Source organism: Amblyomma mixtum, chromosome 4, assembly GCF_055824585.1.
Source record: "Amblyomma mixtum isolate Tamu chromosome 4, ASM5582458v1, whole genome shotgun sequence".
Classification (NCBI taxonomy): Eukaryota; Metazoa; Arthropoda; class Arachnida; order Ixodida; family Ixodidae; genus Amblyomma; species Amblyomma mixtum.
Genome location: NC_143015.1, coordinates 72,364,976 through 72,391,635, shown reverse-complemented (window position 1 = coordinate 72,391,635; position 26,660 = coordinate 72,364,976). Strand labels below are relative to the sequence as shown.

Genomic DNA, 26,660 nt, shown 5'->3' with positions numbered 1-26,660 from the left:
ATACTGAAATGCTATGGAGGAAGACCTTCACACCCCCAGTGATTTGAAGAGCTTGAAATCGGCGGCGAAAATGCTTAATCCTTTCACACCACAGCTCACGCATAAATATTTGTGTTACGCACTCGTAACTGTCCTGCGAATTTTCTTAACCTCATAAAAAAATACCCACCTGACCTTCAATCAAGGCCAGTGTTCATTTTTTTAAATTTATCTCACCATAATTGGCCGGCACCGTCTCATTACAAAATCATTGGATCGCGCTGTGATTCAGCTAACACCTTTAGAAGGGAACGATGCTAAACACCGACGACAGGAATGCGGCTGGCCATGTGCTTTTGTTCATGATGGATGGACAGACGGATGGGCAGGCCAACTTATGTATACGAGATTTCGACTCTCAAAAATAAATTCAGTCGAAACTTTTATTTCCTGTGTTATAAACCTTCCCCCCAAATTGATGTCAACTTTTCTGAAAAAAAAAAAAGTGGGCTCACTACGCGAGCAAATGATGTATGTTTTTATGGATGCAAAAGTTCCAGTACAAAACTATTTTGGCCAAGACATGTAACATTTGCAAATTACTGTAATTATTTTGACGGTCTTGTCTTCAAAATATAAAAATAAAATGGCATAACATGCAGGACACATCATTGGGCTTCACATAATCTATGTTTCTGATTACACATACACCACTATTAACATTAAATTGACAAAAAAAATAACCCAAATCTCAATAGAAACACAACAGTGCTTAGAGTAAAAAAGGTTGCGTGTTTTGATCTCCCTATACAAGCAATGTTCAGTCTAAGCGAAACCTAAGGTATTCAATTGCTACCTTAGGTAACCCAAAAATAACCCAAATCTCAACAGAAACACAATGATGCTTAGAATGAAAAAGGTTGCATGTTCTGAACTTCTTATACAATCAATGTTCAGTCTAAGGGAGACCTAAGGTATTCACTTGACATGCAAGGTCTTTTTTTTTTTCACCAGTACCAAAGGCTTGTCCTTTTCAGTGGGTGTCATTATAATTTACGAGCAGTCTCACAAACATTACGGATCAATCAAATCAAAGCCATTCAAAACAGATTAATGTCTTCTGAAAGGTTCATGCAAAACTACTGCTTACCTCAGCTTCCATCACAGACAGTACTTCACTTCTCGTCCGCTCCTGTACATCTGGGTACTTTGCCAACAAATATGACGTAAATGAAAGTGTAGTGCCAGTGGTTTCATACCTATTAAATTGAAGATTGCTCAATGAGTTATTAGTTTCTACTGCAACAACGCACAAGAACGTACAGTGCGTAAAGTGAAAGTCTTAACAGCACATCTTCAGGACAGATGCCGTTGTTCAAAAATCACAACACTTTCTGCGCAAAAAATAGCAGCCATGCAATCTAAGCAGTGTGTCGTGTGAATGCTAGGCTGAAATTCCAAGCCTTTTTATGCCTGCGACAAGGCGGTACTGTGGAGTAGCGCAATGACTAAGCATATGTTTCAAAACAAGCTTTGTAGCTGTCAAAAATTGAATTTAGAGCAGCCTTCCTACGTTTTCTGGGAGGAGTTCGGTAATAAGAAATAAGGAAAAGCTGTGAATTATACTCTTCAGTGTAATGATGCCTCTTGTCTAGGAGCACACAAACCCGAGCATCTTTCAGCACACAATACGAAAAGCGAGGAATTCTGAAGGACAGACTGAAACTAGAAGTGCAAATAAAAATGCGACAACAAAGGAGGAGCTTTCGACTGCATGTGCCAGAACAGGGCTGCATATATTCATTTCTACTCGTCACAAACTGTGACATGCACTTATAATTTTAGCAGTCTGCATCATTATTCCTTGGCTGATCTCAAGATCACTGGAGTATTCAGTGCGACACGTACTTTCACAAAACAAACATTGTACAACTGTTCTGCATCCCTCGGCCTCCTCTTAGCACTGGGCATCTGAAATTCTATGGGCATATCCACCCACCAAGGAAGATACCTTTCGTTTCCAGTGTGACTTTGGGTCTATACTGTATGAATGCAAGAAGCCCTCCCCTATACCTTTCTCCCCCTCAACTAGACACGTCCCAAGCTCATCTCCTATACAATATTCAGCTGAATACCCATCTTACCCTGTCTGCCTCTTTCCTTATACTACCACGAGCAATAAGTCCTGTGGTGCTGTGCGTGTGAAGCCTCCACCGCCCAGTGACCCTAGCAGATCAGGGCACCTACTGGGCTCCCTCCCAGCCTGGAAGGTGCTTCCCCACAGCATCTTCCCCAGCAAACCAAAAACCTCCCAGAGACGTCTCTAGCTAGACGTCTCAGAGACGTCTCTAGCTAGACGTCTCAGAGACGTCTTTAGCTAGACGTCTCTGAGAGGTTTTTGGCTTGCTGGGCCCTGCACATGCACCTCCAGGCACCCACCAATACAAAAGCATCACCCGCCTACAAGTCCCCACACGACACCCACCCTCCAGAAGTTCCATACACTTCCCACCTCTACTCTCCAGACTCCACCACCAACCAGTGGCCCACCAATCTCACCCACAAGAGATTGGAACAAATTTCACTACACTCACCCGGCGACAAGGAACATGACTGCATTGGACTGAATCTCCATCGTGGTCATGAATCGCCTCTTGCGAATGACAGGAATGCTCTCATGGGCTGAAAACAAAAGCACCAGACATTCAGAGGCCCCAAGTCCACCAAGAAGCCCCCATTAGAATAAGTTTCAGTTGAGAAACACAAATGTAGTCAATTGTGAAGCACACATTATGTGTCCCACCTGAAAGGAGAAGTTGCAGCTTGAATACAAAATTGTTTGAATGGCTGTCACATATTCACTGAACCTCAAACACTGAAGCCTGTTTTTTCTGTTAGCAATGTCATGCAATGCAAGTATGCATAATAGAAAACAAAAGCAAATCGCTATTTCATGTGACAGTCAATGCTTTGCTTCACTAACGTGCCAGTTCCAGTAACAACACAGTTAAGCCTGTTGGTATCACAACCAACAAAATTCGTATCACTCCATTATTCTAAGCAGTCAAAATGATACAACAAAAATCACATTTAAAATTTTGACAGCATGCGGACCAACATATACTACCATTTACCATCTGCCCAAATTATCTGACGTATCAAGCATGGTGATGGGCCAGTGGAAGGGGTGCTTACATTGAGCATCTGTAATGCTCTTGTTTTCATGTAAGCGGAATCATTTCCACCTACAGTGTAAGAAATCGGCTGCGGTGTTTTTACACACCAGTTTTATCAATCTCTCAACTGCTCCATTTTAGCCAGGATACTTCCTTTCTCAATCAGCCTCAAGGCGCAGTTGAAGAGCTACTGTATTTATTCGAAACTAGGCCAATAGTTTTTTCAAGAACACAAGATGTGAAACTCTTCAGTTGGCTTAGATTAGAGGATTTTGTTGTATTATTAAAATACGATGACCACGCATAAAAATAAAAAAAAGAGTAGCACACAGGTGGCAACCCCACGAACTGCCAACAGAAGACGGCACTGTAGCCATTACTATTCGTAGCCGATGCCGACAAAAGCACACATGAGCATTAATTGGCTGCCATTTTGACCTCATTTTCTCTTCCTGTGGTGGCACCAAACAGACAGTGTCATATAGTGCTGCCTTCAAGCGAAAAGCTATGCTCACTGCAGAGCAGTCTTTAAACCTGCAAGCTAGTCGAGACTTCGGCATGAACAAAAAGAATGTTCGCCATTGGAGAGGGCTGCGTGACAAACTTTTTGCTTGCACCGGAAAAAGGAGGGTCTTCATGGGCCCGAAGGAAGGTCGCCATCCCGAAGTGGAATCAAGCACAGGCAGAGTTCGTGATCAAGGTGATCAAAATCAACGTCCTCAAAAATCATCGCCGTGCCGCGCGCGCGCGCACGCGGCACGGCGATGAGTTTTGAGGACGTGTCCGGCGGCTTTGGCGAACTCTGACCGCACCGTGGAGCATGTCTCTATTTCGCGCCAAGCGCGCCAAAGCCGCCCACCCAGAATGCACTGCGCATGCCTCCCGCACCACTCCTCCCCTCTACCCCCTTCGCCACTCGCCTCCTCTGTCGAACTAAGAACGTTATGCGCTCGCGTCGGAGCTCCGCTCCAAGCAGTGCCCCTAATCAAAGGGTGGCAGAAGAGCGAGCCCCCCCCACTCCCGTAGCCACAAGTAGCAGTCGCGTCGGAGCGCCTGGCGCAGCGTCGCCGATCTAACGTATCCGACCACAACCGGCTCTCGCCTGCGCGCCGAGAACGTCGGAGTATATACGCGCCTCTAACTACCGCGCCAAGCAGTCGCGCATCGATGACTACTTCAAGTGACCGTTTTTCAGGCAAAATAAAGGTGCAGTGTTGATGCAGCCATGTTTCGTACGTGTATTTCTCATTTTTCGTCGATTTTTGATAATTTGAAAACCCGGTTAATTCGATGATTTTTCGCGGTCCGACAGACTTCGAATTAACAAGGTTCTACTGTATTTGTATGATGACCACTTACTGCGCGCAGATAACTGAGCAAAATAGTTTTTTTTTTTCTCTTCAATGCTTTGGAGAGAACACATTTTTCAATTTTATCGATGGACTCCGAACAGCTGGGACAACTGCCTTCTACCGATGTGCAATGCAATAAACCGTACAGAACGCAAGGAGCATGTCGAAGCATGTGGGCACAGCTTCTCTCAAGTCCTTGTCGCGTTGGCGTCAGTGGTGTCCTGGTTATCTGCGACGTTGACAATGACGTCGTCCTCTGCAAGCTCCCCGTGGTCTCAGTGTCATTGTCCGCAGACACACAAAGTCGCCTGCTGCTGTCACGTCACGAACAGCCCTAGGAAATTCGGAAAACTGGTCCCGCCAATCACCAAGCCTTATGACAGCTTCAATGAACTCGGCCAACATAGAATTTGCTTCATTTTCTCCAGGAAAGTACAGACCAGAATGTCAGAAGCAATCCTGTACAGTTTCATTCTTGACATGATTCCATGACCATCTCATCGCAGACAGGGCGCTTAAAAAGGCGATTTTTAGGTCTCTTCCAGTCCTCAGGTTTGTGGGAGCCTCTCAATCAGACGTTTTCTATCACCAGCCTTCACCACACGGATTAACCCCTAACCCAACGGTTACTTTGCATTTCATATTCTTTTATTTCAGCATGCAGTGTTCAGCACCAGGAAGCGATCTTCAATGTTGTTGAAATTGGCCCTGCAGCTGTGGGCACAGCAGCCGTCTATGAGGAGGAAGATGTTACGATATTGGCGTACCAGGTCATTGTTCCAAGAATGCAGGCACTTGGCAAAACATTTGCAGGTAATTCACACTTTCTATCAGGCCTGCAGGTCACTGGAACTACCGGAAGACATACTCAGGAAGCACTGCGGACACTTGCTTTTACCGATCACCAGTGGTTGAAGCTTCGTCGATGCATCCATGATGATAGCGAGAAACACTGATATTCTAGCCTTGTTCTTTTTCCTACTGTGGGACCTGTTGCAACATGCCAGCGACTTGTTCGAACAGCAACTGCCAAAATAACGCAGTTTCACCTGTGTTGAAAATATTGCAGGGTTGGTACCTTGTTGCGAGGTCACCCCAAGTTTCTTCAATCTACTTGTTCATAGCGCCGATAGTAGTGTTTGTAATCGGCATCTAGCCAAATGTTACCACTCTGTTGGCCACTAAGGAAGAATAAAACATGGTGGCTCAACAAACAGGCTCGCTTCATCAGTGTCTCGCCCAGTCTAATCAATCGGGCCCCATCACAGTCTCCGGGAACACTAAGCCGATGTCCACAGCAAGGCTCCCACCAGTGGTTGCCTCGTTGACAATTTTGTGGCATTCTTTAAAGCACTGCAGCCAGCCGGAGGCACCGTGGAAGTCGGATTTGTTGAGAACAAAAGCAATCTTTTGCTTGCTGCTTAATCATGGGGCCAGAAATTGGAATGTTTCATGATCGAATGTTGTTGAGGAGCTATATTTACACAGCTGCTTCAGCACGTTCACATGCAGCTGTGCGTATACATCTGACACCATGAGCGCAAGCTCTCTTCTTTAGCCCAAACGCCAGCCTTATTCTTCAAAATAGTACTCTAATATAGCTTTATAGTGCTCAGAAACTGTTAGGTATAAAGAACAATTCATTATAACCGAGTCTGATATAACCAAGTCGCACTGTAAACGACACCATCATGCACAGGAACGATTGTGCAAGCAACTCACATGCTTGAGCAACAACTTCCTCCTCGTGTGGCACCGTCAGCTGATGCACATCAATGGGACAGTCAGCCTCTTCCTCTGCATTCAACATCAGCTGCAAGAGGTCCTCACGAGCTGCCTGCACCAGAGATGGACACACATGTTTTCCGCATGGAACACTTCATTCTTTTCAAATCTCAATGGAAGTGACTTCTGCATTACAATTTGCACAACTCTCAACAAACATCAATGCACAGCATGCACAGATTTCAAGGAATGCAGACTGCAACAATGTAAATGCCAGCAATGTCCATTCATTTGCCTCACAAAGGATGTTGCTGTATGTATTACCATTGAATTTAGCATTGCCATTGAATTTAGCATAGCCTAGCAAGGGAACAGCAGTTCGCAATTCGTAGCGAGGTGCTGGAAGTAGTCAGAGAATATGTCTACTTAGGGCAGGTAGTGACCGCAGATCCGGATCATGAGAGGGAAATACAGTCGAACCTCGATGTAACGAACCTCAATGTAATGAAATTCGCGATGTAACGCATTTTTTCATTTCCCAATCACTTCCCCATTGAAAACCATGTATTTTTTTTCGCGATTTAACGAAGTAATTTTGCTCCGCACTTTCGATGTAACGAAGTCCTTGCGCATCGCATGCATGTGCCAGGAGCTACCTTGACAATCGAATGAGAGCTAAAAGTTTAGCCGAGACGAAACGCAGTTTGTACTTGCCCTTTTACGCGCCAATTTTGCCGGCAGTGTGGGAATCTGCGAGAACGTACCGCCGCGCCATCTGTCGTGCGCATACAAAGCCCGCGGCATGGAAGTTTCAAGACGCGCCGCGCCATGACGCCACTGGCGAGCTGTAGACTCTGAACGTGAAAGCGCAAACCGGAATTTTCTTGCAGCGTCCGTTCGTTTTTTTTTTTTTTTTTTGCGTGCGATGTCCTCGTAGAGAACAACAAAAAAAAGTCTTCAGTGTTGACAAACTCGTGGAGCTAGTGTGGTCGTACCTTTAAAATGGGTGAGCGGCGAAAAAAAAAAAAACGTGCCCTGGCAGAGGAGGCGAGTGGTGAAGGGGGTAGAGGGGAGGCGTGGCGTGGGAGGCGCGCGCGGTGCATTCTGGGTGGGCGGCTTCGGCGCGCTCTCGGTGCGGCCCGCGCAAAATGCAGCCGGCTGCATTCCGCGCCGGGCGCCGTCAGAGCGCGCCGGTAGCCGCCGAACACGCTGGCGATCGGGCGCCGCTGTTTCGCGGACGTGACGTCGCCGTGCCGCGCGCGCACGCGCGCTACGTCGGAGTATAACCGCGCCGCGAGCACAATCCCACCGCACCGGCGTGAGCGATGCGAACATTTTTCTTTATTTTTCTCTGATGCGTCCCCGGCTGCAAATGTTCAATGCTGATGATGATGATACCAGTAGCGACATCTTGTGGCGGCTTTCAGTACTAGGCGCTGCGCTCGTTCTTTCGCTATGCGCACACGGAGAAAAATGATGCCGTCGCGGTGTTTGCTATCACTCATTATGCTCCTGATGTAGAAAAAACATCCGGTGCCCTTGTTAGCGATACTATTACTCAATTTTCTTGTGTATTTCCTCAATAAGTGATTTACAAGTTCCCATCAACAAGCAGTGTTCCTGAACCAGTTATACTTTATTTTGACAGCTGAAACATGGGAACCTCGACGTAACGAAATTCGCGATGTAACGAAATTTTCGGTTGCAAGTAGGACTTCGTTATATCGAGGTTCAACTGTAGCTAGAAGAATAAGAATGGGGTGGAGCGCATATGGCAGGTTCTCTCAGATCATGAATGGTAGCTTACCAATATCCCTGAAGAGAAAAGTATACAACAGCTGTGTCCTACCGGTACTCACCTATGGGGCAGAAACATGGAGGCTAACAAAGAGGGTTCAGCTTAAGTTAAGGACAACGCATCCAGCTATGGAAAGGAAAATGATAGGTGTAACGTTAAGAGATCGGAAGAGGGCGGAGTGCGTGAGGGAACAAACGCGGGTTAATGATATCCTAGTTGAAATCAAGAGGAAGAAGTGGGCTTGGGCAGGGCATGTAATGCGAAGGCAAGATAACCGCTGGTCCTTAAGGGTAACGGAGTGGATTCTAAGAGAAAGCAAACATAGCAGGGGATGGCAGAAAGTTAGGTGGGCGGATGAGATTAAGAAGTTTGCGGGGATACAGTGGCGACAACTGGCAAAGGACAGGGTTAACTGGAGAGACATGGGAGAGGCCTTTGCCCTGCAGTGGGTGTAGTCAGGCTGATGATGATGATGATCATCATCATCAAATACTAATACGATGTGCATACAACAACAAATTAGTCCAAAGGCAGTCACTGACGCTTTTGACAGAATTAGCTTGATGGCTCAAGGAGGATAGAGAATCAAGTTTGAGCTGTGTTGCCAAAAGTGACAAACCCCTTAATCCTTTCGAACATTTTTTTTCTTGTTTCCATCTATCTTCTGCTTGTGTGTTCCTTTGCATGTGCTGTCTTCGTTCCATGAAACTGACAGTTGATTGAATCTTTGCTAAATTAGTTATCGTAGGTGTCCCAGCTAAAAGTGACAACATTATGAAAAAAAAGGAGGGAGCCTTCTAAGCAAGTGAAATCAACTCAGTGCTGTTGAGAGTCGTGTGGCTTAGTCAGCAGTATTTTTATCATTTTGCAATGCTACTTAATTAATGAAGACTGACTAGCTAGCTTTTTAAATACCGTATTTACTCGCATAATGATCGCACTCGCGTAATGATTGCACCCCCGAATCTTGTTGGTAAAATTCAATTTTTTTATTCCCCGCGTAATGATCGCACCCCGAACTTGCCGCTGCAATTTGTCAACGATGTCGAGTCTAGCCGACGATGATTGTACTTGCCACCTGTCTGACAGATGGCACGTGCAGGTGACCATCTTGCTCTGTCAGCATTACAGCGGCAGCCGCCTGTTGGTTAACCTGCGGTCACACGGGCAGTCTAAGTGCAGTTATGCTTAATCGCGGATACCAAACTTAACTGCGGTTATCTCGAATCACGGTTCGCCATTGTTGCAAGGCTCGCCACCGTTCTGGGTTGCGGTGCAACGAACGAAGTGACGCGGTGATCCAGCTAAACTTTCTTGTTTTTGTAAATAATAAGCCCTGGATACGGGACCGTCAAAAATGAATCCTCATTGAGGATCGCTGGCCTGTACCGAGTTGCTGGTAGGAGTATTAACTGCAATAAAAGCTAGTTTTACGTTCGCAGCCGCGTAGCAGCTGCCGCCATTACAGCGCGAGTGACCCGATCTGCTTGCGCGCCAGCTCCACTGCTAAGGCGTCACTGAAATCGATCGTATATAATGTGTAGCAATTAGGTTGTCAGTAAGGCAGCGCCATAAGTAGAACATTCATTATAGCGTTGGTCAATTCAAAAGCTCCGTCCACTGTGGCTTCGATACGAAACCTAGCGATGACTAGGTTGTGAGTACAGAGCAGCGGCGTCCGCCGAGCTCGCGGGCGGCACCATTGCTGTAAGCGCGCGAAATACGGTGCTCCGAGCATTGCGAACGTGTCATCTAAGTACATCAACGATGCGGCAGGGACCGGACATTTTTCGGCATAACAGCGGTGAAACGCATAGCTTGTGTGCCGCGGGACGTTGCTGTTGTATGCTGTTGCTGCGCCATCGGACGAGATCGAAGGCTGCTTAACTCTTTCGCTACCGCGCCATAGGGCCATCGTTCGCATATGATCCACTCAAATCGCCCGTGCAAAAAAGCTAATTTTGGAGCATCGTGGACGTGCTCCGCCATCTAGTTAGCGAGCTCAACCACTGCTCTTTTGATTGCAGCCTTGGTTTCAGTGTTTTGACATGAGGGGGCGCCATGAAAAATAAAACTTTGAACGGCCGCAGCAGCATCGAAAATGGCGTCCGCATTGCCGCGCGCTCCTCGGAAGCGAAAGCTGACACCGAGCACGTCGACCGGTTTCGATTTCGTTTTTTGCGACGAAAGCAGCGGTTATTAGTCGGGCAACAATGTACAAGCGTTGGATTTCGATTTCGACAGCGAGACTTCGCCTCGGGCGCCTGGAATGTCAGCGCGTACTTGCATGTAAGTTCTGTTTTCGTTTGCTGTGTGTTTTCTGCGGTGCATATGGTTTGTAATTGATGACAGTGGTTTATTTTTGTGCTTCAGGGTCTTCACAACCTATGACGTAGACAGTTTGCCAAATGCTCAAGGTCGCGTCGCATTCTTCAACCAAGACGACAGCTAGGTGTCCATATCAGCACATCGCTGCAGAGTGGCGCTCGGAGATTCGCTCGACCTCTCAACTTTTTTTGATGCTCTTCACGGTGGAAATGATGTCGATCGTGTGCGGAAACACTAATAAGTATGCATGGATGAAGATTTTGAGCAAGCAAACATGCCAAGCGAAAAGTTCGACGGCTGAAAAAAGTGCAGAAACGCCATCCATCACCAAAAAGAATTGAAAAAATAAACTCGGCCATCACTGATTTAAAAACCAAAATAAAAACAGCTAAAACATTTTACTTTACTAATACCCTGACTCGTTTCTTAAAAGATGCTCCCCAAAAGTTCTGGCGTCACCTGAACCCTAAATTACGAAAAGATAACCAAGCTCCTCCAGAGGAAAACAGAAATATTGCAACCACGCTGAATAACTACTTTACTTCTATTTCCACTACAGACAACGGAATTAAGCCTCGCATTAGTTTTTGCTCAGGAAATAATTTAGAACCCCTTACTGTAACAGAAGCAGGAGTCTTAAACCTCTTATTAAACTTGGACACAAAGAAAGGATCAGGACCTGATGGAATCTCCAACATTTTCTTGCGTAGATATGCCGAATGGGTAGCAAAATATTTAGTAATACTTTTTAACAAGTCATTGTCACCGCACACCATTCTTAAAGAATGGAAACTAGCTAAAGTGACACCTATACACAAAACAGGAAGCATATCAGATCCCTCAAATTTCAGACCAATTTCACTAACAAGCACTGTATGCAAGTTACTAGAGCACATTATCTTAAAGCACATAACAACCTACTTAGAGGAAAACCAAATTTTAACACCTTTGCAGCACAGCTTTCGGAAAGGAGTTTCTACAGTCACACAACTAATCGAACTTACACATGACATATCCTTCGCTATTGATCAGCAGAAACAAATCGATCCCATTTTCTTAGACTTTTCGAAAGCTTTCGACCGCGTATCTCATTCCAAACTTATTATGAAACTTAATGCAACCCTTGGAGCTGGCCCTATAGTAGATTGGATCATTGATTATTTGACTGACCGTACTCAATTCGTCGAAATTAACAATGCTAAGTCCGAAACAACTAATGTTACATCCGGCGTGCCACAAGGAAGTGTTCTTGGCCCAGTATTATTTTTAATTTTTATAAACGACTTACCTACTAGTATTTCTCACAATATTAAACTCTTTGCCAATGACTGTGTACTTTACCAGGAAATAAACTGCGTCAATGACCATATAGCTTTAAATAACGCTTGAACAGCAGTGACCAAGTGGTGTGAAGAATGGCAAATGACTATTAATGTTAAAAAATCAGTTGCTTTATCCGTAACCAGAAAGATACACCAATCAAATTTCCAGTACACATTAAAACAACATTCCTCTTGATTCGGTGTCCGAATATAAATATTTAGGCATAACACTAACCTCTGACCTCAGATGGGATTCTCATGTTAACAATGTCACATCAACCGCCTTAAAACAGTTATTTTTCATTAACAGACGCCTCAAACTAGCACCATGAGAAACAAAGCTTCTTGCGTATAACACATATGTCAGACCAATTCTAGAGTATGCTAATGTTGTTTGGTTTCCTTTCACTAACAAGCTTACTAAACAAATAGAAGCAGTGCAGAGGAAGGCGGACAGATGTATATTTAATAAACACAGGTTGACAGACTCACCAACAGAACTACTCAAACACGCAGGACTACTAACCCTTCAAAACAGAGCAAAGCTAGCGCGCCTTAAAACCATGTACCAACTCGTACACAATCAATTAAAAGTCGACACTTCAAGATACATATCACAATCACAAACGTGACAAACACGTAATAAACACATACACACTCTAAACGAGTTTTCATTCCGTACTGACACTTTCAAATATTCATACCTCCCTTGTGCTATACGCGAATGGAACACCTTGAACACATCCATTGTTAGTAATCCATCATTGAATTCCTTTAGCACACGTGTGGAAAATCAGCTACTTATATCTTAGTATTTATTGAGTTCATATATGTCATTACGAAGTTATTCCTTCCGTTTGTGTTTTCACTTGTGGTATTATTGTCCCCAAAATCATGTCACATGCTCCTCATTCTGGTTTATTCGTTATACGTATCTTCTAATGTATAATCTCGTGTCATATTTTTTATGTACTTTGATTAATTGCCATTGCTATTTTTTTGTGTGCCTCTGTACTTTTGAATGCCCTCCCTGTTACGATCCCTGATGGGATTGACAGTAACGAATAAATAAATAAATAAATAAATAAAAATACGCTTGGCGTGACGGCTCATGGGAAGACATGAATCTATTGGAGATGCTGATGTTCATTGGAATCATCATATACATTGGAATTGTTGACCTGCCACGACTGTATCTCTACTGAAATACCAGAATAATCTATTCTGGCCCTCTGCCATCAAAAATCATTTCTCAAAAATGGTTTTTTGCTTTTTTTGTTTGTTTTTTTTTGCACGTAACGGACCCGGATGATTCAGTGGCGGCAGCATCTATTGGCAAGACTTGGAAAGTGTTCTGGCTTTTGAATCACATCGATAAAACTTATTTCATCGAAACTGATGTTTTAGAGCTTGCCTAAAATGCCAAATTTTATCAGCTGGCTTTCAGGGAGCAGCTCATTCAAGAAATCGTCGGGTATGATGAGGGAAAAGAAGTCCACGCCCCCAATCCTCTCATAGAATCCATTCAACACCAACCGAAAAAAATAAAAAAAAGAAGAAACTGCAAGCTCGGCTATCAGAGAACAAGGGAGGAACAAAGATAAAACCTTATGTGAAGCACTTGTCAGTCTACCTCTACTTCACATCTTCACCTCTGATTGCTCTTCACAGTGGCACCACAGTCATGACCCCTGACTTGACAGGCCATGGAAAGAGCAGTAATTTTTTCTCATAGCTGAAACTGGGAATGACACCTATAAACATGTGCAACAGTTTGTATATTCCAGTTTTCCTCTAATCAAGTTCGGGCTTAGTGCAGCCGGTAATTTTTGTTTTTGCTATATACTTTTTTTGTATTTTTAGCAAATTTCACAAATAAATGTTCATTTACTTTTGCACACACAACTCTTCTGTTTGTTTCATTCAGAAGTGTAACTAATAAGCTCCATCCACTCAAAATCGTCCATTTTTCCGCAGTAGCAAAAGAGTTAAAAGCGCCGTCGCGCAGCACTGTACACACTGCCTATTTTGATGCGCTGCTCTTGGAACGTGATTTAGTGCGAAGAAAGCATGTTCCTGAAGCGGACCAGCTCATGCTCTTTTCGCACTCCACCTTCTCGGTGAACGACGTAAGCTGAGATCCCTGAGCTCGGTTCACGGTAACCGCGTTTAGCGGCGTAACCGCGGGTAGCACGCCCATGTGACAAGGGTTGCCTGCCTGCAACTTGTTTGCGTTTTCGGTCCTGAAAAATTTTTTGGAAAAAATTTACCCCACGTAATGATGGCACCCCTAAATTTGCGTCAATTTTTTGAAAAAAAAAAAAAGTGGGATTATTATGCGAGTAAATATGGTATTGGTTTCAGGAAAAAGTGTCAATTTGAAAGTTGCTGATCACCTTGAAAAGCAGCTAGCTGAAATGTTCGCAACAAGGTACCGTTTTTCTTTTATCAGTTCTAAAAGAAACCGTGTACTTGACAGCGGTACTACTTGTATGACCAAGATATAGTATCAGAGAGAAAAATCCATTTATCATATATCTCACGCCAAGAGCAAACGAAAATCCCTGTCGGAGACAGCATTCCAGAGGTGGTTATTTTTTTCTCTCTCAGTGCACACTCCTCTTGGGGTGTTAAAGTAGCACCATTGTGAAGTGCTGGATTTTGAACTTCAGATGCTCTCTTTTAGGGTTGGTAAAAAGAGCTACGTGAACGGTATCTTGTTACAAACATTTCAGCTGGCTGTTCTTCAAGGTGATTTGCAACTTTCTTATCCGACAGTTTTGCTTTATGGCTTATGGTTTATGGGGGTTTAACATCCAATGCAACTCAGGCTATGAGGGACACCGTAGTGCAGGGCTCCAGAAATTTCGACCACCTGGGGTTCTTCAATGTGCACTGAAATCGTACAGTAAGCGGACCTCTAGAATTTCTCCTCCAAAGAAATTCAGCCGCCGCAGTCGGGATCGAACCCGCGTCTTTTGGGTCAGCAGCCGAGCACCATAACCACTGAGCCACCGCGGCGGCAGTGACAGTTTTTTCAAAGCCAATACTTAAAAAGCTAGCCAGTTCATATTAACTATTCAGCAAATTTTGCAGAATGAAAAAAATGCCGCAGGATAGGCCACGTGACTGTCAACAGCACCGAGTTGGATTCACTTGTCTAGGACACTCCATCTTTTTAAAAACTTGGTCACATTAGCTTACATACCCAGTACATGAAATCTGTTTTTGCTAGTACAACCTTCAAGACATCAAGGCCCAGTTACTAATTTGAAACTACTAGTTGCAGCACAACTGTCAAGAATAGAGGCACACTCACTTCTAGCATCATCACAATAATTTTGTTGCAACCACACTGAACAGTTCAACTCTGCACACACCCCAAAACTGAGACTAACCCCAAATGACCAGCCTGAAGACATTCTCTATGAGAGGACAACAATCAAATAAACCCAATTTCCATGAAAATTGCAAGCATGAGATTTCCCACTCTAGAATCAGCCCCAGTTGTCAACTAGTGCAAGCTAGAATGGATTAGGCAAGATGTCCAGCATTATTTAACAGCCATTTTGGTCTGCAGTTCAAGAACAGTTCTAAGAAACTGCCCTAAATGATGCAAAAAGCAAGGGAATCCCATGTTAACACTGACCTAGTAGCTAGCTTCATGCAGAAGGCAAGCGTAGCAGGGGGCGGCAGAAAGTTAAGTGGGCGGATGAGGTTGAGAAGTTTGCGGGGATAGGATGGCCTCAACTGGCAAAGAAGGACAGGGTTAGTTGGAGAGAGACATGGGAGAGGCCTTTGCCCTGCAGTGGGCGTAGTCAGGCTGATGATGATGATGATGAAAGTGAGTGGCCGGTCCGCAGGCTCTGGCGCTTGACATTTCACGTGTACAGTGCCACCTATACAGATCAGATGATCTTGCCATCTAGTGAAGACACGGTGATTACAGCAGCACCTTTCAGTGCCAATACCAAGCAGGGTACCTTTTTGTTCGCTCGCCTTTCTTCGATGATTGAAGCTAGGTTGTTCTTAATGTAGTCTGTTGGCACCATCACAGGATTCACGTCCCGAGAGAACAGAAACTTCCACAGGAAGTGGAACTCTGGGAAACAGTCTGTGAAAGATAAAACAGATATATACTCTGTTGTGCCAGGCAATACTGACACAGAATAGTGAAAATTTATGAGCAATAAACCTTAATTTCAGATATTTTACAATACTGTAACCCACTGGAACTATACCAAGGCATGAAAAAAATGGCACTGTCAAGCTGACATTGAAGACACCAAGAATTGAAAGCAGCCACTCTCCAGCATGAACCAGTATGACCGTTTGTTTCATTTATATACAACAACAGTACACGAAAGCTACAGAATGGCGCATATGAATGCTGGTTTGCCACAAAGACAGTATATTCCAATCCATTTCATTGTTTTTCTGATACAAGGTAAAATGCAACTGTATGAATGTACTGAAATTTACATGGAAGCAAAATGATTCCAAACTGTCAGAAAATGCCCCAAGTTCTCAAATCTCACTTTTCGGATGTAAAAACAATACTTTAAAATGTACTGAAATTTACATGGAAGCAAAATGATTCCAAACTGTCAGAAAATGCCCCAAGTTCTCAAATCTCACTTTTCGGATGTAAAAACAATACTTTAAAAAAAAAAAACTCAGACTTGCCACATTTAGATAGAAGAGACACAGACACAGATTTATGGGTCGCTCTTGGGAAGGCGGTCCCGTTTGAACCATGTATTTCTCAAACTTCTTTGGTCGAAAAAAAATGGGGTTCGGCACGGCTTTCTCATGTCGCAAAATTTTTCGCTTTGGAGAGGCAGTTGACTCCGCAACCTCCCCCCCCCTCAAATCTGCCACTGTCAGAGGTGCTGCTCTAAATACAACCTATGCAATAAAGATCACTGTTCAGCCAATAACGCAGCATCAGGTTTCAGATACATCTAAGGAGTGACAGCATTGAACACACACTTGGCCGGAGAGCTCGAATGGCGTGCTCCATTGTGCATTTATGTTAACTGCAGCTGCCTGGCAGGATCAGTATAGCTCTTGAAGACATGGGGAGTTAATCATGATCCACGGGGATGTGTATGCATGATACGGTCCTGTTCCAAGCCCTAGACCACTCATATATAATGCTAGTGTTTTCCCTGGTGCGCCCCTGGAGTGCTCTAGAGAGGTGTGTGGATGACTGTACTTAATACACTGAATCATAATCAGCCTCTACTACTTCCCATGATTACCTGGCTTCCACTATGCTCCGTACTCAAAGGATGAAGCAATAATTTAGAAAACAAACTTGTTCCCTTTAATGTGACAAGCAGCTTAAAACACTGTGGCAAACACTGGACTGCAATTGAGCTATTACAATTTTTGTGCTAATTTACAATGCATGGTATGTTGAAAGCATGGCATTAAATTTAAAAATCCAGTCTTGAATGCAGCTTTAACCAGTTAGGCTATGAAGTTGTTCCTGTTTCTGTTGTTTCTGTTCAAGTCCCCAGGCCATTGAAGAGGTAGAAAAATATAGCCTTAGATAACGAAAATTATATGTGAGCCATTCACCACAAAAAAAGCCATTAAAAGGAAGTGTGAACGGTGCACAGATACAGATTTCCTCTCAGTGTCCAAAAGAATATTTTTTCCTCAAGAAGTCTGGCCTCAACAGGCAAATTTTCAAGCAATCATCAATCTTCTTTTTGTGAGTGGTTACACATTTTTTTATTCACTTCAGAGCAACTGATGTTTGCAGCGTTTCTTTCATATTACTCTATAACTCCTCTCTGAAGGCACCCTAGGCAGTGCACACCACTTGAACCATTGTGTACATAATTTCTACCTTGGTCACCCCACCTGCTACTTACTAGTAGTGCATCGCACACTGCTCTAAAGCAACTACAGACTCCTCTTTCAAGTTTTCAACAAGAGCTGCATGACTGCGAGATGAGCACAGCACGACTTTCAGAACAAGAGTAGCTCTCGGTGATTTTGCAAATATAGTTAAGACCCCAAGCATCTAGCCTGGGTTTGTTTCGATTTCTATATGCCATACGAGATTAGCAAGATTCAAGGACAAGAGCTCCTGTGCAATGGCATTGAAAGACAAGATTCTGATACAGCTGTAGAGCAACACAATGCCCCACAACACAACCGAAAGTGCGTGAAATCAGAGCACTACACAGGAACGTTCTACCAAAATCACTTTTTAATGCGACTATTCTTGCTCTTCTGACAGCTCAAAATCCCTGATGAAAGCGGTGAAGAGTACGGAGCCAATTAGAATGAGAAAACTATGAACGAGAAAAGGAATGTGACACCTCATATGCACGCAACGTAAAGAGAAGCCATGTCACAGTGGATGGACAGCTTACTGCTAGCCACTGCGTTAATTTCAGCCGATTATTTTCCTTAACTTGGCCAGCTACCAAACTGTGTCCCTAACAATTCACTAATTTGTCCCAGTGCATAAAATTTCCTAAATAATTACCAGTTTTCCCAATTTCTAGACATCCATGCACCCAGGAGTCTGCTGTGATCAGTAAAATTTCAGAATACAGGCAATACTTGTCCACAGAGCATGCTTACTTGCAAAATACATCAGCCAGCCTCTCCGATATTCTGCGAGTCTGTCCTGGACCAAAGACAACAGGGTATCAGCGGCCGAGTCACCCTGGCTCCGCTGGATTCCTGTTTCAGTGCCAAATGCGGACCGCGTAATAATGTCCATGGAGAGCTTCTGGAAAAGGTGGCGCATCTCCAAGGCAGTGGACTCTTTCTGCTGGGCCGCAACAACCTCCACGAAGGTGTCGATGCAGTTCTCAATGAGTGCAATCATCTGTAACAGGTGCGGAAGCAGGGGCAACTTTCAAGTCGTATACATTAAAAAGCAATGCACATTTGCAAACTGTGACACTAAATTAATACTGATTCCATCCATTCACAACAAGTGAAATCAGTCTCCGCGGTGACTTATGGTTATGGTGCTCGGCTGCTGACCCGAAAGAGGCGGGTTCGATCCCGGCCGCGGCGGCTGGAATTTCGATGGTGGCGAAATTCTAGAGGTTAGCGCACTGTGCAATGTCAGTGCACTGAAAGAATCTCAAGTGGTCGAAATTTCCGGAGCCCTTCATTACGGTGTTTCTCATAGCCCGAGTTGCTTTATGAAGTTAAACCCCATAAACCATCAACCAACCAGTCTGAATTAACCAAGCTATAATTAAAGGATGAATCTTAAATTCGCAGTCAGTAACTTACAATTGTTTTAACCATAAACCGGCAAGAAAAATGAATGATGCATCACATCACAGATGTAGTATACAAAGTTGACAATGTCGAAATAGACGTGCTGTTGCTAGCTCAACTAGGACTAAAAGGCTGACTTGCATGTGCACTGCTCGACTCCAAGGAACTACGACTTCACTATTAGACCCAGAGGTGGGAGGCGAGATTTCAAGACATCCAGCGCATGCTGGAGGGCCGACTGATGGATAGGCGCATCTGGGGGACAGCACCACAAGGTTATGTCATCGGCGTACGCAAGCACACGGATAGAAGGGATGGTCTCTTGGCCTCGAGCAAGAGGAATAAAGCCACACTGAATAATGTGGGGGCAAGAACGGAGCCCTAGAGAACTCCTATATTGGATGTTAAGTTACCAAAGGGCTTTCCGCGGACACGTACACTAAAGGTTCGATTTGTTAAAAATGCCCGAATGGAGAGGAGAAACTGGTGAAGGAGACCAAGAGTTTGAAGGGAGGCAAGAATGGCAGAGTGAAGGATGTTGTCATATGCCTTTGTTATGTCTGTAGCTATCACGGTTCGAACATGGTGCCTCTGCGGAGAGTTGTGCAGCACGTCAGCAGCCAAAGTAGCAAGACCATCCTCCGTTCCTTACCCAACTCTATTAAAACTGACCTACGCCAAATCTGGGGCTCTATAAAGTAAAGGAAGCTGTGACCCCATGTACCCACCAAGAAGGTGGGCACTGCCAACGTTTTAATAGGCACTTCAAAAACACAATTTCCACTGCCCCTGCTGCAACATGCAGCATTACAATACTTTGTTGTTCACTTTCAAGTCCACCCAGTTCTGTCCATCCAGTCTTATCTGGAGCCCCGCAAGGAAGTGGTATGCTCAGTACATCATTTTTCTTGCTATATGTAATGCCCCTGTCACACGCATAAACTCATTTCACATTTCGACAATGCCTATCAAAATTTTCTAGGGTCTTCCAGAGTGCCACTGCCACAAAGCAAATTTCAATGATCATTGAGAAGTGAGTATGTGATCTAGAGATGGCACCAGGAGAAGTCCTATCTAGTGAAAAGTGAAGCAGCAACAAAGCGAGCCTAATACTGAAATGCTATTTTTAACTGAACGCTTGTTCAGAAAAAGCTAGTCAAGCAATCTGCAGACAGTGTAGGCAGGGTGATGACGGGCAATGATGTGCACTTCGTTTAAAAAGCATTCATTTTCCACCGCTGAAGCTTCCACAAATCAGTGACTATTGCACTCGCAGCTACTATTGTTGCAGCATTTATGGGGCATTTGTTTGCCTCGGTTGTCACAAAACACACTAACAGGTGAAAACAAGCGAAACTAAGCAGCATTTGTATTTACATTCTGGGAGTAATACACCTGTCTAATGGATGCTATATTGCTCTAATGCATGTATTGCATGTTGTGCATCAATTTTTTATGGCTGTACATCACTGCAGTCATTCGCATCAGTGGTGTTACTTATCGTGTCTGTATTGCTAAAAAAATGTCGCTTATAATGTTCCATTTGATATCATGACTCTCAAAAGAATATCCACTATTTTTCATTAGAAAAGCCACACCACATCTTCTCCCTGCAACAGCTACCTGATATGCCGCAAAACAGCAAAATAAACCATTAACAGATGAAGCAATAATACCTCTAAAATGTGAAACTTCTAGTATCATCTATCCCAAAAGTATCTAACATCTCTTTAACAATTAGTCACAGCAAGTCATCTCAGGCAGCACAGCTGCAAGAAGAATTAAAAACCACAGGCAGTCATTTAGAGAGCTTTTGTAAAATGCACCTGCTTGGTGTAAGTGTTGATCCAATAGCTTTGAAAGCCAAAGGGTTAAAGGCAAGAAGCAAGGTAACTATTTCTTGCTCTAAGCAGTACTTGATCCTTCACCTTTCTTGTCTTCCTTAACCACACAAGGCATGCCTATAAAATTGTGCTAGCACCCTATTTCACCAAAATAGACACATTCAAGCTTGTTTCTGCATATGTACTAGGCAGAAATTTTTGAACTTTATGCACCAGGCTAAGAACTAACAGTTATGCTAGTACTTGCAATGATATTTAACTGTTTGTTTTGACTGTCCTCCCAACTTGGAACTCAAGTCTACAGTACATAATGAACAAATAAATTCAGCAATCTTGATCGGAATTCATTAACACTTGACTACGCAAGCACTTTCCAAATACTGACAAACGCTGTACACATTGGAAGATACTGTCTTTAAGCGCAGGAATTGTTCTGCAAGTAAATTCACAGTTTCCATCTCAGCACAAGCAAAAACACTCAACGCAACTGTCCCCAGACAATTTCACCCAGGAAGCGTGCACATAGAAATGGACATCTTGATTCAGCTGTTTGTAAGCGTCCCACATAATCCGCTTAGAGTATGTCATAAATGAAAAATGACCCGACATTGCTTGTGCTCTACCTAACCACCCAGTTACTGTGCCTCAAGGAATACAGTATATACACTTTTCAAGTTTAAAAAAAATGAGTTCCGTTCTCTGTACAAAACCACGGGTGGCTGCATGGACTTCTAGGCATGGCTAGATCAGAGGAGGTCACAAATTAACCAGTGTCAAAATTAACAGAGGTCAACAGTGGTAACACTCACATCGTCACATACTGCCAACTACAAGATGCCTGCAACAACTGTTTAGCAATGACGCAGTAATACTGGCAACAAAGCACACAATAAATGAATGTCCTTACACATTTCATGGCACTCGACTTGAACGCTGGTGTCATGAGGCTGCGCATCTCTTTCCATCTCTCGCTCGGCGCATTGGTGAGACTCATCTTGCTGATGCGATGATGACGCGATGTCACAGATACCACCTAAGCTAACACACATAGGAAAAAGCACAAAATATGAAGCAGTGGAAGTGGTACCTTGATCCTTAAACCAGTCACGATGTTCGTGAAAGAGTGCGATGCCAGCAGACATTTGCTACACAGAACACTTCAGCTGGTGAATTCTGAAAAAACACCTACAATGCATGAAACCACAAGCATCTCTTTTGGTTCCAGTCTTCTTCATAACTATAGACCTTCGTGCTTCGAGAACAGCACTGTGAATGAATTCTGTTTTTTCCAAAAGTATGTACTTGTCCTAGGACTGTTAGAACATATCATCATTAGCAGCAGCAGCAAAAGCCTGGCTAACCTCACTGCATGACAAAGGCCTCCAATTAATCTTCGGTGAGACCTGTCTCACAGCAGCTGTAGCCACACTGGCCCTTCAAATTTCTTCACCTCACTTGCCCACCTGACTCTATGCACCTTTCCTTAGAATCCACTCATTTTACTCTAAAGAACCATCAGTAATCTTCCTTTCGCATTTGATTCTAAATAGGATATCATAAACTCTTGTTTGTTCCTTGACCCAGTTTGCTCTCATCCCGTTTCCTAATGTTACCTGTCACTTTCCTTCCTTCCACTGTTTGCATCGCTAGTAGACATTCATCTCTTCAGCAAAAGGTCATTTTGAATGTGCTCTGTAGCTGTTCAGGACAAACAATGCATTATGCCTAAGTTGCACAAGTGAACCCATCAGAGGACACTGCGATTACTCACACCTCGATTAGCAAAGTTCCCGAAGTCCTTGACCTGAATCTTCCGCAGCAAGTCTGTGTCCTTCACAATCAGAATTGGTGTCCCACCATTATAGAAGCTGCAAAAGAAAGCACCCACAAATCACACTGTGTGCTTACACCCTACCTTCAGCTTTTACATTTAGCCTGACCACTTGACCAAATTACAGCTTCCATGCTGCCAAGGCTCCCCCTTTTTAAAACGTGAGAAAAGCAGGTATTCACCCCACAACGTCTCCGAACTTCTTAATCCAGTCGTCGAATGCCTTCACAGACCCCTGGAATACCATGCCAGGAAACGTAGGGCCATTATTCTTTGTCACTCGCCAAACTAGAGCCCCAGGAATGCTGCCCTGCTTGCTAAACTTCGGTTCTAGGAGGTGTCAGTGCACAAGCATGCCAATAGGCACATCAGAAAACAATGGTCATCCATCATGGTAGGGCAACAGTTTTGAAAACTAACATAAGGAAAAGTTACGCGACACATTTAAAGGAAAACTGAGGAAAAATTGAAGTTTGCCTGTATATCAGAAGAGTTAATAGCTGGGCTAGTTGGTACTGTAGATTTAAGTTCATAGTTGCCAGTACAGTAGACTCTCATTAATTCAAACTTCAAGGAACCACACGATTTTGTTTGAATTATCAGAGGTGCACCTTAATGTGATTCAAGACTAAACGTGATTTGCATTATGGACATCTATCCGTAAAAGAGCACCTTGAAATTACTTCTCTATGAAAGCATAGCTAAAAGCTTTAGCATAACGTAAAATGTAAGTGAAAGGCACTGCTATGTTTACTCAACCAGCAGTTCCCAGCTGGTTGTGTGGTTGAAAAAAGGTTATCAGTAATGCACTGGTTTTCCAACAAAGTAAAACCACATTAACAGGGACCTCAAAGGCTTGGAAAAAACGTCCGAATTATTCAAAAGTCGAATCATCCAATGGCTAGCAAAAAACTCCAGAAAACCGTTCACGGCACAGTAAAGGGTCAATATCCTGAAATCGGCTGCATGCAAGCAAAATGGGTAAAAAAGAAAGCCCCCTTGGCGGAGCTGTAACAAAATGTGATAAGCAGGAATAAACGAAGAAGAAAACAAAGACATAAGGATCATAAATGAACCATTCACAACCGTGTCAATCTTGAACCTTGTCAGTTACAAGCTTTGAAACTGGCAACTACTTGGTATGACGGGCACGAAGGCCTAGGTATTTTCTTGGGACTTACTTTCTTGAGAATTTCACTAGTGTTTCCAGAAAAAAAGCTTGGTTCCGGTCCTGGTACCCCCAGCTCTTTGAACAGCAGGAACCGCTTCCGTCGACGCCTTTGTTGCAGAGAAAGATCATGAGAGTTTTAAATTGAGCTCACATACAATAAAGATAGCAAAGTTAAAAAAATGCCACAATATGAATTCTGCAGTTTACTGCATCCCCAACATTAATTAACGAGCTCTGATCTGAATATTTCATGCAATCAACACAGAACCAAATCTTTAGACTAGCACACATTTGGCAACACCAGATTAGCAACGATGCAGCAATGTTATGAGGGGTTAGAAGTACAGTATTTCTTGTTTCTTTAAAATAAATGCCTAACTTCTTGCATTTATAGTAAAACTTTATAATTTAGGGTGCATCTTTTTCCTTTTCACTTTCAGCCTCTTTGAGGTACTTAGTAATTTTTGAAAGCATTATCACCCACAAGTCCAATTGTAAGCAGTTAACTAGAAATTGTTTACCAGTACACACTAGGCACATATTTAGTTATACAAATGTAGGTGTGAATTTAATTTTACATATGGAAGATGTTCAAAGTCATAAAAGTTTTTAGATGACTACGAAAGCCAACACTGCTCCTGCAGAGGTTAAAGCAAATGAAAAACACTACTTCATTAGTTCAAAGCAGTGTATTAGTACACAATTCCCTAATTACCTACTCACTATTTACCCTCAGTGACCTCGACTGCATACTGTGAACCATGTTCAACTCGTTAGAATCTGCCGCATATTTTGGCTGCACTGCCATTTTTAGAAAAGAACACATATTATATGAAACCCCTAAAATCAGTGCACGTAGATGCTAACATAGAAAGCATAGTGCACATTACTACACTACCACAGAGCCTTTTTGGAGAAGAAAAAAAATACCTAGCGGATTTGCCGCATGTTTCGCGCACCTGTTAGTCTTTACATGCTCCTCTCGGCTTCACGAATCTGAACAGCTTTGCCGGGCTCATTTCATTTTTATTTTTGACGAAACAGATGTGGTCGCTGGGCACATGTCATGACTTAAGTACCCCTTTTTTTTTTCATCCTGACTCACCATCAAATGTATTTATTATTTTTGTTTGCTTATTGAGGAATTTGAATTCCGCGCCAAAAATCCGCTTGTCAAAGGCTGCGTAGCTCGCTTTCGAGCTGCGAACGTTTTGCCACCGTTCCAAACACGATGCTGCTTTCACGTTTGATTTCGCTACTAGTATTGGTGTAAAAATACGCGAGCACAGTTATTACACGCTGTCACAACTTGTGAATCAAGCTTTACGAAAGATCGCATCACTTTACGGAAACGGTCGCTCCGCAGCCTCCAACAACTCGCACGCGCGTTTTCGCGAATGGCACTCACCAAATGTATGTCGAGAGCAGTGTGATGAAAACAGCGACCCAGAGTGACAACGCCATGCCTTCGTTGCCTGCGGATGTTCGGTAACACGTCGAGTTCACTTTACCACAACACACAAACGCACTGATCCGGTCGAGACACTCGCCGCGGATTATCTGCAGCGAGCGATCCGGTGAAAGGGGAACAAGCGGCACAACCTTCGCACACTCATGTCAAAATTACTCCGAGAAGTAACGTAGTTCCCAGAGTGCGATTTCTGTGGTTGTCGAGTGAAACTTATGGCCAAACCTAAAGGTACTGCTTTGGTGATCTCGCCTAGCAGTTATTACTTTTCCAGCACTCGGTGTTGCTACTGTTGTAAACCTGAAAACCTGGTGTCGCGAATCTTCAGGGTTTGCAATATCGGCGGCCGATGTTGTGGCGCGAATAGCGTAGCAATTCGAACACGCAATTTGAAGAGGTCCATGTGTCGGGTGTTCTTTTTCTTTATTATTATTCTTAAGTCACTGTTTCTTGCGGAAGAAGTAAAATGGTTGACCACACCATCGTTAGATCAGCCACCTCATTAGATCAGCGAACCTTTTCTTATTTATTTACGCATCCTCGTCAGCCATCATTACATACCCTTTATGCCCTGAGGCAATAAACATAGGTTTAAAAAAAATACTGCTATCGAAAACAAAGGCGAAACATTGTTCCCTTAGTAATATTAAGAAGGGGCCGACGATGTGGATATGGGTCACGAGTCCGTTACCGCGTTCCTAGAGACTTCTGGGACGGGTGTCAAGTCTTTTCCAGTTACAGGTTGAGTCCCACAGACCGGAAACAGGCTCGGGTACCACCCCGTGTCTGGGACATCAACTGGACGTGTGTGTTCCGCACTGTGGTGTGGTGTGCGGATTAGCTGAGAGGGGCCTGCCCAGCGGCTGAAGGGTCAAGGTGTTGAGTAGCATGCCGAGGACGGAACCCTGAGGCAGCCCTTGACACAGTGCTTACACTCAAGGGGTCTCAGAGGGTCTCCGACCTCCCGCCAATATTGACAAATAATCTGAGACGCCGACAGTGCATGAATACGAAGCAAGCCACCATTTTTCACCTTAGCGAGACGCACTGTGGTCCTCGTACATTCAACTACATAAAACATTTCTTAGCAGACCGTTTGGCCTACCTATATACGTATAGACCAGATTTTTTTACCCTCGCACGCAGGCTGCGGGCGCGCTCCTACTCTCGACACCAGTCGCCATCTGTCGGCGTGCGCGGCCCGAGGGACTGCGGGTCGCGCCGGCGCCGCGCGTAGAACGCATGTTTACGTGTTCGCTTCTGCCGTTGCTGTGCTCCATCAGCTAACCTATGAGGGTGTGTGCTGCGCGTCACCACTCACATTTTCCCTCTTCCAGACAGTACTGCGGTTATCTTGTGCGCAGTTACTCGTTAACGTGATATCCGAGGGTAGTCGACCAGGT

At 44.0% G+C, this 26,660-nt stretch overlaps 1 protein-coding gene across 1 annotated transcript in view; it reads right to left on the bottom strand.

The window, feature by feature from the left end:
* LOC149346978 (cytochrome P450 3A11-like) overlaps nt 1-25,381 on the bottom strand; it is a 31,908-nt gene extending 6,527 nt beyond the window's left edge. The window contains exons 1-10 of the mRNA XM_089586799.1: nt 25,198-25,381; nt 23,800-23,896; nt 22,801-22,853; nt 22,559-22,655; nt 21,695-21,820; nt 18,287-18,536; nt 15,664-15,794; nt 6,230-6,344; nt 2,574-2,661; nt 1,130-1,238 (exon numbers count right to left, since the gene is read on the bottom strand). Coding sequence (XP_089442925.1) covers nt 1,130-1,238; nt 2,574-2,661; nt 6,230-6,344; nt 15,664-15,794; nt 18,287-18,536; nt 21,695-21,820; nt 22,559-22,655; nt 22,801-22,853; nt 23,800-23,896; nt 25,198-25,253 — 1,122 coding nt within the window. The 5' untranslated portion in view covers nt 25,254-25,381. The remainder of the gene's footprint in view (nt 1-1,129; nt 1,239-2,573; nt 2,662-6,229; nt 6,345-15,663; nt 15,795-18,286; nt 18,537-21,694; nt 21,821-22,558; nt 22,656-22,800; nt 22,854-23,799; nt 23,897-25,197) is intronic.
* Between the last annotated feature and the right edge of the window lie 1,279 nt (nt 25,382-26,660).